The sequence below is a fragment of the Panthera tigris genome, chromosome B3, assembly GCF_018350195.1.
Source record: "Panthera tigris isolate Pti1 chromosome B3, P.tigris_Pti1_mat1.1, whole genome shotgun sequence".
Lineage (NCBI taxonomy): Eukaryota > Metazoa > Chordata > Mammalia > Carnivora > Felidae > Panthera > Panthera tigris.
The window spans coordinates 37,067,213-37,079,714 of record NC_056665.1 but is presented as its reverse complement, the minus strand read 5'-3'; the positions used below and the strand labels follow the sequence as shown (position 1 = coordinate 37,079,714).

Sequence of the window (12,502 nt, the reverse complement as noted above, 5' to 3'; positions counted from 1 at the left end):
AATAAGTTTGCAGGCCACTGAGGGGAAGGAAGCAAGCTTGAATTCCCCACATGTGTGCTGGGACGTGTGTGTGTGTGTGTGTGTGTTTACGCATGTGTAGGGGCATGGGGTGTGGGGGGGTAGAGGTCAGGGGAAAGCGAGCTGGGCATTGCATTAAACCCAGAGCAGGTCAATCTTCATGTAGTGTGAGGAGCGGCGAGATATCGTCCCTGCTGACCTCCAAGGACATGGATGGCCTCCGCCCAGAACGGTTTGCTAAATTAGCTTCATTGGTGACTGGAAGTATGAAGGGGGCGCAAGCTAGCAGGGCCTGGGGCCGGGCATTAGGAGAGGCCAGGCCTGACTGCGCTTGGGGCTGGGGGCTGGGGGCCGTTGTGTTTGTTGTTGTTTTCTCTTTGGGTTCCCTCAGTTTGTAGTGAGGCTCCTTTTGAAATCCAGCCCCTCTTGGCTGTGTTACGAGTGACTGGGATTGTTTTGTTTTGTCTGTCCGTAGAGGCCAGCGAGAAAAAGAGTAGTCATAACACTGTGTTTTTATAATGCCTCTCATTTACAAAGTACCATCCACACGTGCCCTCCCAGGACTGCCTCTCGGTCCTGGGACGCCCCGAAGTCAACATTTCCATTCAACAGAAGAGGAGATTGAGATGCGGAGAGGGGTCAGTGACTTCTAGAAGGTCACTTGCTGCTCAATGAGAAGAGTGGGGACTCAAACCCAGGCTGTGCACCGTTATATCCTGAGCTCCCCGTCTCATGGCAGGGCTGTGGCGGCAGTGGGGGGGTCGTGAGAAATCCGGAGAGGAAGCTCCAAGCCCTGGCTGGGCGACCTCCACCCCTCAGTGGCTTGGGGAGTTCTGCACTGCACTTGTGTCAGAGGCACGCCCTCAGCTCACCTCCCCATGCCGTCTCCTTCCTCCTGGTCCCAGAGATGGAGGTGAGACTGCCCGCCCGGAAGCAGGTGAGATTAGTAAGGAAGACCCTTGTGTTGGAGTTAAGGAAGACTTGGGCTTAAGTCCTGCTTTTGCTGCGTATGGGCCTCAAGGACTTGGGGCAGCCACTACCCTCTCTTGGGGTTTGGTCTGCCCCTCTGCAAACCGGAGAGGTTAACGTCTTTCTCAGTGGGGTTGTCTGAGGACCCTGGGGCACAAGCCCCGCCTCACACAGAATCTGCCTTCCAGAATCACCTCCTCTGCCTGAGCCTCTGCCCTTCATTAAAACCCCGACTTCATCCAGCCGTCGGGAAGAAAGTGCCAGTGATCGGCTTTTTCATACCGAGTTGTGAATGTCTGCCACCCGCTTAGCCTTCCCTGGAGAGAGAAGAAAGAACATTCCTGGCTTGGTGAGGCTCATAGCCTGGAAAGGCCGTAGGAAAACCCAGGACTCAGGTTTCCCAGCCTAGCGTTTTCCACTGGGGGGATAAGCTGACAGATGGTCTTCCCGCTGTGCACTTTCTCTTCAGTGAAAGGAAAAGGAAACTCCTCAAACGCAGGGCTTCCTGATCAGTACTTTTCCTCCGCCCTGACTCACTTTGCTGCCCACCACCTCCCAGCTTAGGCCCAAGTTCAGGAATGTTTTCCAGGGTCTGATGGCTTCATGTCTCCCACTGCCAGAGGGGTTCCTCCTCCCTTGGAGGGAAATAGGATCCACAGTGGAAGCCAGAGCAGTGGAGAAAACTAAGCAATGGGTTGATGGGTTCACGTGTCTGTGTCTCCACCTGGACCAGGAGCCCCTCTCGGTGGTCCCAGCCCTGAGCCCAGTGCTCATCCCTCCCACTCCCATCCTCCCTCCCTCTGCCCCAGATACTTGGCCCCTCTTTCTGTCTTCCAACGGAGTAAGCTCATTCCCACCCCAGGGCCTTTGCACTGGTTCTCTTGCTGCCTGGGATGCTCTGGCTCCACCTGACTCCTCATCATCAGACCTTTGCTCAAATGTTACTGCTTAAAGAGGTCTCCCCTGACCGCCTTGCTATAAAGTAGAACCCCCTCCCCACCCAGCCTCTCTTATCACAGCACCCTGGGTTATCACACAGCATTCATCACTACCTATAGCATATCCCTATCTATTGCTACTGCTTTCCTGTTTGTCTGCTTGCTTATTGTTCCCTCCCAGCAGAGCTCTTGGCTTCTTGTTCCCTGCTGTATCCCCAGAAACTAGCAAGGTGCTTGGGACATAAAATGTGCTCAGAAAAGGGGGACCTCACCTTACACATGAGCAAACAGAGGCTCAGAGAGAGCACGTGTGCTCCCTGTGGACACGATGCGACGAAACTGTCCAAGTGGAAGAAGGAACCCAACTTGGCTTGTTTGGGAAGCCTGTGCCTTCAGGGTGGTGATGACTGGGTTCTGCGAGCCGCCAGCCAGGCTCTTGCTTCCCCCAGCTTATTTCCTCACTGAAGTCTGGGCCCCGGCTGTGCTGGGGTTTGAACTTCCCACCCACGGCGCTGAGGCAGATGTGGACAGCGGGAGCTTCCAGCACCGTGTGATGGGACCAGCTGGCCACCCTGGGGATCTGGGTTCTGGGGCTTTCTCTTTGATGCAGACCTTCTCATCCATCTGCTTATCTCTTGGAGCTCTGCCGTCTCCCCCACCAGGCCCACACTGCCTCCCTTCACCTCCCCAGCGAGCCCCACCCTGCCGTGTAGGGCAGAGGCCGCCTCTCTAGAAGTCAGGAAGACCAAGGGGCCTGGCCCTGGGAAAGGCCAGTCCTTTATGGGAGGGTTGGAAATACAGCTTCTCAGCCCAAATGGAATTTTTGCTCCCTTCTGAAAGCAACGTGATGGCCCGGCCACTGTCCAACATTTAGGACAAGGTGGACGTGCTTTACAGGATCAGTGTGTGTGTTTTAACGGATGCACATGTATGGATACACACACGAATCGTACAAAGGCTCTTCGGCGAGGACAAAGCCTTCATTTCAGAAAGGCAGTGCTGCTTACTGAGGACTGCCTGGGGTGGAAACTTGGCCTTGCCGCTTATTAGCTAGGTGACCCTGGGCAGGTCCCCCCATCTCGTATGGTTGTCGAGGGGATCAGATGAGTCAAAATTCCTAAAAGTGCTTAAAGCAGTGGCTGCCACATGGTGAAGATTATATAAGATATATGAATGCTGGCTATTCTTATTGCAAAATCGGAAAGAAGACAGGAAATGTTTTTCCCCTGCTAAGAGTGCAAACCTTGTGTTGAGGGGCCGTGGATGAGTCAGAAAGAGGAATGGCCTGCAACACCGGGGGCCCTGCTTTGAATCCTAGCCGGCCCCTGACAAGCTGTATGGCTCTGGGAATGTTTCTTCCTCTCTCTGGCCTCAGCTTGCTCGTCTGTAAAATGGGGGCAGCGGTACCAGGGTGGCTGTGACTGTGTGACTATGGGCATGGATGTGCTTTAAAGATTGTCCCGCCCTAGACGATGGTTGGCCTCACTGTGGGGAGACCAGTGGCTCACGTTACCCAGGTTGAGCTTGGTGCAGTTCCCGTGGGTCACCGGACACTTGTACACGTCTCCCGTCTTCTGGTGGCCGTTGGTTTCCAATGGAGCGCCCACGACCAGCCTGGGAAGGAAGAGAAGACAAGTAAAGACCGACCCTGGAGAAGGTGCTCCTTCCTGGCAAAGGATGGAACCCGGAGGGCGGTGCTGAGATGGGCTGGGGAAGGTTAGAGGAAATCCTGGAGGAACAGCCACGTACAGACACCCCAACGTAGACCTTTGCCTCCCACGGAGAGGGACACTGTGTATTCAGCATGACGTCATGGGATCTGTGACCTAATCCGGGTCCTTGCCAGGATCTAGAGATACAGAGACGAAGACCACACGGGCCCCGTTACAAATGAGATGGAGGTAATCCTCGGGAGAAGAGGTCAGGGCAGACATCGCGGAGGAGATGTGCTGGGGCTGGGTCTTAACAGATGACTATGAGTTTGCCAAATAGTGGGAGGGTGGTAACGGTGGGCATTAGGCAGAGGAATGACGATTTTGGAGCCAAGGAGTCTTGACCATTTGTCAAGGCTACCTTCCACAGGTAATGCGACCCATTCCTCACTTTATCTGACAGTCTTTCAGCTGGTGACCCAGGGGCTGGGGCATGGTGTATATTGGTCATTCATGGCTGCCCCGTGAGCCACTAACGTTTTGCTCAGGGTGGGTGAGGCAGCCAGTGGGGCCAAAGGGTGGCCAGGGGCAGCCACCCAGCTGGGGCCTCTGCCTTGAGCCTATGCCTTTGTGACCTTAGAGGTCTTGGCAGGTTTTTTTTTTTTTTTTAAGTTTTATCTTCTTTTTTTTTTTAATGTTTATTTATTTTTGAGAGAGAGAGAGAGAGAGAGAGAGAGCGAGCAAGGGAGGGGCAGAGAGAGAGGGAGACACGGAATCCAAAGCAGGCTCCAGGCTCCGAGCTGTCAGCACAGCTGCCACCACCAACCCTGAAGGCCAGGGGCAGTCCCCCTGGACAGCCCTAAGGCCCTATCCTTACAGCCCCCCCCCACCCCCTCTGTGCCTCATCTCTAACTCACCAGAGAGCAGCAGCATGGGGGGCGGCCCAGAGTGGCCCTGGGAGGCAGCCGGACCCCCACTGCCGACATAAGACACAGCCCTGAAAGCAGGCGTGGTTTCCCTTCACCTGTTCACCCTGTCAGTGCCGCCTGCCCACCTCTGGTGCATCTGGAACCCTCTAGGCCCCCAGTCCTGTTCTCGGCCAGCAGCCGCCTCCTCTGCTCGGGCCTGAGCGCTAATAGTGACTCAAGAACGAAGCCCTCACAGGGACAGCTGATGTGCCACAGCTCACACAGCCCTAGAGGTCTCCCAGACCCCGAGGCACAGGCAATAGACATCTGTGGAGCTCGGGGCCCAGGGGTAGATGAGACACTGGCACAAGGAGATGGCTCTGGACCCCTGCTGTCCCAGCAGCTCCCCACTCCTGGCAACGCTGCCCAAAGAAGCAATCGTGTCTTCTGACTTACGCTGGCTGAGAGGGGACAGGCCTAGAGGTTCAGGCTCCCCAGGACTCCAGAGGCTTCAGGGGATCAGATTACCTCCCCCCTGCCCGGCTCCTGCCCACTTCTCCCCACGATCGGGGAAGAGAACGAGGTCTGAAGTGGGGGTTAACTGAGCTCTGTTTGAAATTAGAGTTTATGAAATAAGAGCTGAAGTTTCTCCCCTGGGAACCAGATAATGACAGATTCTAAATATATCTGCTTATTAAGCATGCCTATTTTTGACCAGCAGGAATTAATTGGACCCATAAAATCTGTTTGTCTAGACGACGTGATTTTTGGCTACTTAATTCTGTGAGCGATTGTGTGGTCAAGGCTGCTCCATTCTTTCCAGCAAGGCAGGGGAGTGGAGAGAGAGAGAGAGAGAGAGAGAGAGAGAGAGAGACAAAGAGAGAGTGGGGGAGGGAGGGGCAGACAGAGAGGGATGGAGGGAGGGAGGGAGCTATCAGTACGTGGAGCTTGGGCTCCAGGCTTGGTTTTCTGGCTGCTCGAGTTTTCAAGGACAAATATGTGACCAAGTCATCCAGAGGAATGTTGTGACCAAGTCTTCCCAGAGGAAAGCCCTGACCACTGCCTGGTGGTGAATGCTTTCTGGAAAGAGTGCCTTTGAGGAACACCTTGTAGGGTGCCTCTGGGAGAACCATGCACAGCAGGTTCTAGATCAGACAAACCATGGCCATCTGCTAGAAAAGCCATCTCCAAGTGTCTTCCAGAAAACACCCCAGCAGCCTGACAAGCAGACTTCTCGCAACTCTGCCCATTTTGTGCAGTAGAACTTTGAGGCCTCATTGGCCTGCTTGGTGGGGCCCCCAAACACAGGAAAACCCTTCGGACTGAGATTTTAGGAGCCAGGTCTTCCTCCTGGTTTGGCCCCGAGCTTGCTGTGTGGCCTTGAGAAGTCATTGAACTGTCCAGATCTTGGTTTCCTTGGCCGTGACGTGGGGTTAACCACCCCTGTACTGTCCCCATAGTACAGATGCAGGAGCTGAAGCCCCAGGAGGGACCAGACCCAGCCCCCCCAGTTTGAATGTGGCAGACCTGGGACCAGTCCTCCTGGGACAGCTTTCTCTGTGCTGCCCCAAATATTTCCTCGCCGTGAAGTGAGGGCCTCGGTCAGCCCTCTTCACCACTCTTGAGTCTTGGCATTACGTAGGCCTGTCGGGCTTGAGGTTTTGAGGATATGATTCAATCTCACTGCGAGGGGGTAACTGCCCAAGCCCGGGGAAAATGTTTGCGTCACCGCCGAGACCAGACAAATTGCTCCTGGGGTCTGGCAGCCCTGACCATCCCCTGTGGCCTCAGCCTTATATAGCCATATGCGGCCTCAGGGCCTGTCGTGCCTCCGGGGGCAGGACACAGGACACCAATCTCTCCGGTGTGGGCACCAGACGGCAAAGCAAACCCCAAAGGTCATGGCGAGCATCGGGCCCCTTCCATGGGCCATGTGCTGTGACTCACTGGCTGTGGGCACCCGGCATTCTTCTGGGAGCAGGGCTGCTGTGGATGGGGGAACTGGCAGCAGGCTTCAGCCATAGCCCTGTGGGACCCCTCCCTGGAGGCTGCCCTCTATAGAAGCAGGGCCTTGCCAAGGGAGGAGGCCCACCCGGGAGATGGCCACCTAAGGAAGAAAGGTGTGGCCCCACTGAGTGCGGGGCTCCTTGGCTCCCAGCAGGTCACAGGCTAAGAGAAGGGACCTTGGCTCACCAACAGGGTCCCATGGGAACTCATCCTGACCTCTGTTATCCTTGGTTTCATCCTTCAGGGCAATTTTAGTCTCTGAACCTTTTATTTCTTTTAATCTTTATTTATTTTTGAGAGAGAGAGAGAGAGAGAGAGAGAGCGAGCGAGCATGAGCGGGGGAGGAGCAGAGAGAGAGGGAGACACAGAATCTGAAACAGGCTCCAGGCTCTGAGCTGTCAGCACAGAGCCCGATGCGGGGCTAGAACTCACGATCCGCGAGTTCATGACCTGAGCCGAAGTCGGACGCTCAACCGACTGAGCCACCCAGGTGCCCCAAGTCTCTGAACCTTTTAAAACGTACGCTTCTGGGGCGCCTGGGTGGCTCAGTCGGTTAAGAGTCCGACTCTTGATTTCGGCTTCGCAGTTCGTGAGATTGAGCCCTGCATGGGGCTCTGTGCCAACAGCGTGGGGATTGTGATTCTCTCTCTCCCTCTCTCTCTCTGCTCCTCCCCTGCTCTCTCTCTCTTTCAAAATAAATAAATACACTTTAAAAAATAAATAAGTAAAACGCATGCTCCTATCAGAAGAAAGGTAACACATACCTCCAATGTGTATAAATTTATATGTAAATTATACCAGAGTGAAACTGTCAGTCTGTATGTGAAATACCAGTAACCTTTTTGTTTTTTCAGATAAAATATAAACTTAAACAGAACTTGAATCATTTTGTTTCTGTGCCCAAGTATACTGTCCTACACATCCCACCCTGGAGACCATCCCTTTAAGATACAGCAAAATTCCCACCTACTCCAAGAAGCCCTCCCTGATTACCCCCCACCCCCAGGCTTTCCCACATGACCTAGCATGTAATCCCTGCTGCCTGCCGTGGTTGGTGTTTTAGTGTCATAACTCCTTGAGGCCTGAGACGTCCTCATCTGCCTTGCTACACTAGCATTGGGTGGTCTGGAAGGCCCTCGGTAAAGAGGTACCTATCACCTGACCTGACCTTCTGGTTGACAGTCCATGGCAGCAGGAGCAGCTCTGGGGGCTTTCGGCTTTGCCTCATACCTAAGAGGAGTCCCAAATTCAGTGCCTGGAAAAAGGGTTACTGAGAAATAGAGTAGTGTCTGCGCACAGAAGTTCAAAGGAGTGACCCAGCTTCCAGGTTGACTCAACGTTGCTTGCTTCCCTGGTTCCCATGTCTCTCTTCCCACAGTCCTCACTCTTGTGAGGTTCTAGGGACTGAGCACATACCTCAGGCTGGGCCAGTTTTAGCCTCTGGCTGCAGTGATTGAGTCAGGGTCACCCCAGTCAGAGTGAGTTTCAGGACTTCCTTTTGGACCAAAGGGTTCCTTTTCTCTGGATGCCATAGTATGTAAGGACAAGCCCTGGAATTCCTGGCAGTCACCGAGTGGCAATGAGAGGTGTGAGCTGATGCATGGAGAGGGGGAGGCCTGACAGAAGGAAAAAGAGAAAGAGCCCAAGTCCTGATGATACTGTGAAACCCTGGATCAAACTCTACCTGAAGCCAGAACTGCTGCTGGGCTTTTCAGATATATAAGCAGTACCTACTTTTTACTGTATAAGCCTCTTTGGGGTGAGGTTTCAGGTATTTGTAACCACAGACATGTAACTAGAGTGAGTAAGGCCAAAAAACACCCACATAGTTAAAATTACCCTTAGAAATTCCATATATTACCACGCTATAAGAGGAACCTGACATCCAAGACCAAGAAGACAGGAGCAGATTCATATCCCTGAGCTCATGCTCCATCTGGGGCATATATTTACTTTGTCGTGCATGGCAGGTGGACCCTCAGACACCATGTATATTATTCTCTCTCGTTGTTTAACCAAATGCATAAAACCGTCCCCTGGCCCAGCCTTGTGGGAACAGAAATCCTTTTGTTCTATGTGCATCGCACTTACAACAGCTACTTGGACAGGGAGCTCTGCACTCCAGGTGTTTCTGGTTGCCTGGTAACAGGCCTCGCAGGCCGTCAGAGCTGGGAGGAAACCGGGCTTGGGTCAGTCTCATGATGGACCAGTGAGTCACCGGAAGCCAGAGCAGGGCAATGCTATGTCTGAGGCCTCAGAGCAGACAGTGACAGCACCGGACTGGTGCACGGCATCCTGATTCTCAGGGCAATGGTCCCCCAAAGCATGGGGTGGGGGGCAGGGCTCTAGGGGGTCTGGGAAGGCAGATGTGAACAGCTTAGCCCTCCAGCGGCAGATAGGGTAAGCAAAGGCCATGGGCACAAACGGGCCAGATGCTTGGGGAAGAAAAGAGGAAACTTCCTATGGATGGGCCTGCCCTTGGAGGCGGTCCTGAGCCCAGAGGCCAGCACAGACTGCTGAGGAAAGGCAAGAAGTGGGTTTCAACCCCTTCCTGGGAAGCCTTCTGCCCCTCTCTGCAAGATCTGGCCCTCGAGTCCTAAGAAATCCTATCATGACTGATGGTTTTTTTCATTTTAATGAGTTCCTTTTTAAAAAAATTTGTTTAAATGTTTATTCATATTTTTGAGAGAGAGAGAGAGAGAGAGAGAGAGACAGAGCATGAGGGGGGGAGGGGCAGAGAGAGAAGGAGACACAGAATCTGAAGCAGGCTCCAGGCTCTGAGCTGTCAGCACAGAGTCCGATGTGGGGCTCGAACTCGCATATGTGAGATCGTGACCTGAGCCGAAGTCGGACGCTCAACCGACTGAGCCACCCAGGAGCCCCTAATGGGTGGCTTTTGATGCAATTAAGTTGCACTTGATTTTGATCACCGGGACAGCTTTGAGTCTGGAAGGGCAGTTACTATCTGAGGCTCAGAAGGTGATGTGAGAAGCCTGTGGAGAGACGTTGGGACTCCAAGTCCAGTGCTCTTTCCACCATTGTGAGAGAGGGGCCAGTTCAGATGGCCCAGCACGGAGAGGGGCTGCCCTCCTGGAGCCAGCTGGGCCTGTCCCCCAGGGGCCTCCTCTCCTCCTCTCCCACCCGTCCTAGTCCCTCCCTCACCTGTTCCTCTCTCCTGGCCCCCCTCCTCCGCTCAAACCCACCCAGGCCCTTTGTTCCGTTTCTTTCCTGGCTACATTTTCCTTTCCTGAAATCAGATAGGGGCATCAGAGAGGGGGGTCCACTTGAGCAGCAGAGAGCTCGAGGGAACAAAGGAGAGACTATTCCTTTAGTGAGGTTTTTCCTCTCCCTCGCTCTGCATGGAAAATGTAATCTTCTCCAGCCAGCGTGAATATGGTGGCTAATGTGTTCAAGATGGGGCTGGGGAAGGGCCGAGTGCTGGGGGTGGGGGCCCTGGGGCTGCACTGGCGGGGGGCAGGGTGTGGAGGAGGAGCCCATCTGGGACCTGCTGGAGGGGAGGTGTTGGCACCACAGGGCTTCCTGGTTTGTTTGGAGGGGCTCGTGGTTCCCTGTGGCTCGGACGCCTGGCAAGGCCTGGACTCCCGGGGGCCAGGAAAATGAAGCCCCCTCTATTGGCCAGCACATCCCTTACTCTCCCTGCCTCTGTACAAGCCTCGTCAGAGGCGTGTATTAAAAACAAACACTTGTACTGTGACGATCGATTTTATGTGTCAACTTGACTGAGCTATGGGGTGTCCCGATATTCGGTCGGATGTTATTCCAGGTATATCTGTGAGGGTGTTTGGAGAGGAGATGAACACTTAAATCTGAAGACTGAGTAGACTGTCCTCCCTAATGCAGGCGGGCCTCGTTAAAGCAGTTGAAGGCCTGAATACAACAGAAGGGCAGACCCTAGCCCGAATAACAGAGACTCCTTCCTGACTGCCTTAGAACTGGGACACTGGCTTTTTCTTACTTTTGGACTCTAATTAAAACAGCAGCTCTCCTAGGTCTTTAGCCAGCGGGCCTTCGTACTGGAGCTACAATATCAGCACCTCTGAGTCTCCAGTTTGCTGATGTACCAATCTGATGTGCAGATCACAGGACTTGCCAGGCTCCATAATCATGTGAACCAACTCCTTATAATAAATCTCTTTATATATACATATATATATGTATATGTATGTGCATGCATATGCATGTGTGTATATGTATATGCATGTGTGTATATATGCGTGTGTGTATATATGTACATGTATGCATGTATATGTATGTGTATGCATATACGCATGTGTGCATATATGTATATGTGTATATGTGCGTGTATATGTGTATATGTGTACATGTATATGATATATGCATGTATACATATATGTATATATGCATGTGCGTATATGTGTGTGCATGTGTGTATGTGTGTATATGTGTGTCTCTGTGTACATGTATGTGTGTATATATATATATATATATATATATATATACACACACGCATATGCATACACATCCTATTGGTTCTGTTTCTCCGGAGAAATGGATTTCTCCTAATACATTTACATAGTGCTTGGTATGTTCTAAGGGTTTTACACATATTATTTGTGTAAAATAATGATCCATGCCCTCATTCATTCACTGAGTCATAAGCATTTCTTGAGTTCCTGCTAATGGCCAAGCACTAGGGCCACCATGATGAACGTGATGTCATCCTGCCTTCAGGAGGTCTCCAGAGGAGCCTGCCGGATGAGACAGGCAGGCTAACAGGCCATTACAACACAGTAGTAGTTTCAAAGTGGTTCCCAGACCACAGCATCAGCCTCCGCTGGAGCGGGTTAGAAACGCAACATCTTGGGCCTCACCCCAGACCTACAGAATCAGACACTAAAGGGGGCCCAGCATCCGTGTATTAACAAGCCTTCCAGGGGCTACTGATGCATGCTTAAGTTTGAGAAGCATCATAATGCATAGGGTGATCTGCAGCCCTAACTGGGCTCACACCCCAAATCCATTCCAGTAAAATCCACCCACTTCACTGTTCCTGCCGATGCTCTGTATTAGTTCACTGCCCCTCACCTGCCTGTCCCCACTTTTACCAGGGTGGCTCTGAAAGCTGCACGGCCAGGTCTGTCACTTAGGGCTCCTCTCCAATGTCATCGCCCTCAACGGGCCTTTCCTGGCCACTCCTGTGTCACCACCCTGCCTTAGCTTCTCATAGCACTTCCTCCTCCCTGAAGGTGCCTTCTTTTTTTCCTGGTCATCAGCCTTACCTCCCAGTAGCACATGAGCTGAAAGGGGTTGAGGACCTCATTGGTCAGGCTTGCATCTCTTAATACACCAGCATCCACAAGAGTGCCTGGCATGGAGTAACGCCCCCAAATACAGTTGTCAGATGAATCAGCCAGTCAGATGGCTCAGTGGGATGACTGTAATCCCGTAGCCTGCCATTTGGGGCCACTGACTACAGGCCCTCTTTGGACACCTGTTAATCCAGCAGGGAGACTGGAACAAGCTCTATTAGGAGAGCCAACACCTGAGACAAGGCTATTAACTGTGCTGGGCCTCAGTGTTCTCATCTACCAAATGGGATGGACCATACCTGGGCTACTAGTGTTTCAAGGGTGGTGGGTCCCAGACCTTGCTGGTCATCAGAGTAATTGGTGGGTTGCTGGTGCAGGTTCCCGGGCCTCACCTCCAGAAGGTTCTAACTCAACCAGTTGGGGACAGGGCCCGGGAATCTATTTTTAGAAGCCCCCAGATATGCAGGAAGGATTGGGAGCACTTGTGTAAAAGATCTGTCAAGGAAGCCAGAGAGGAGGCCCCATGGATATGTGAAAAAGCACACATGTCCCAGGAATTTTTATTACGTCTTGGGATCATGACCACAGCAATCTTCCTGGCTGTCCGGGAATGGTCCAAGAATGGTTTTTTGTTTGTTTGTTTGTTTGTTTGTTTGTTTGTTTGTTTTTAATTTGCTTTCTTTCTTTTGGTTGCAAGAAAACGCGTAAGAGATACCTAC

General features: G+C 52.6%; 1 protein-coding gene across 1 annotated transcript in view; it reads right to left on the bottom strand.

The window, feature by feature from the left end:
- The window catches only part of ITGA11 (integrin subunit alpha 11), an 89,536-nt gene that overhangs the window by 57,292 nt on the left and 19,742 nt on the right, over positions 1 to 12,502 (bottom strand). Inside the window, 1 exon segment of the mRNA XM_042988522.1 lies at positions 3,439 to 3,539. Within this exon segment, the coding sequence (XP_042844456.1) occupies positions 3,439 to 3,539 (101 nt within the window).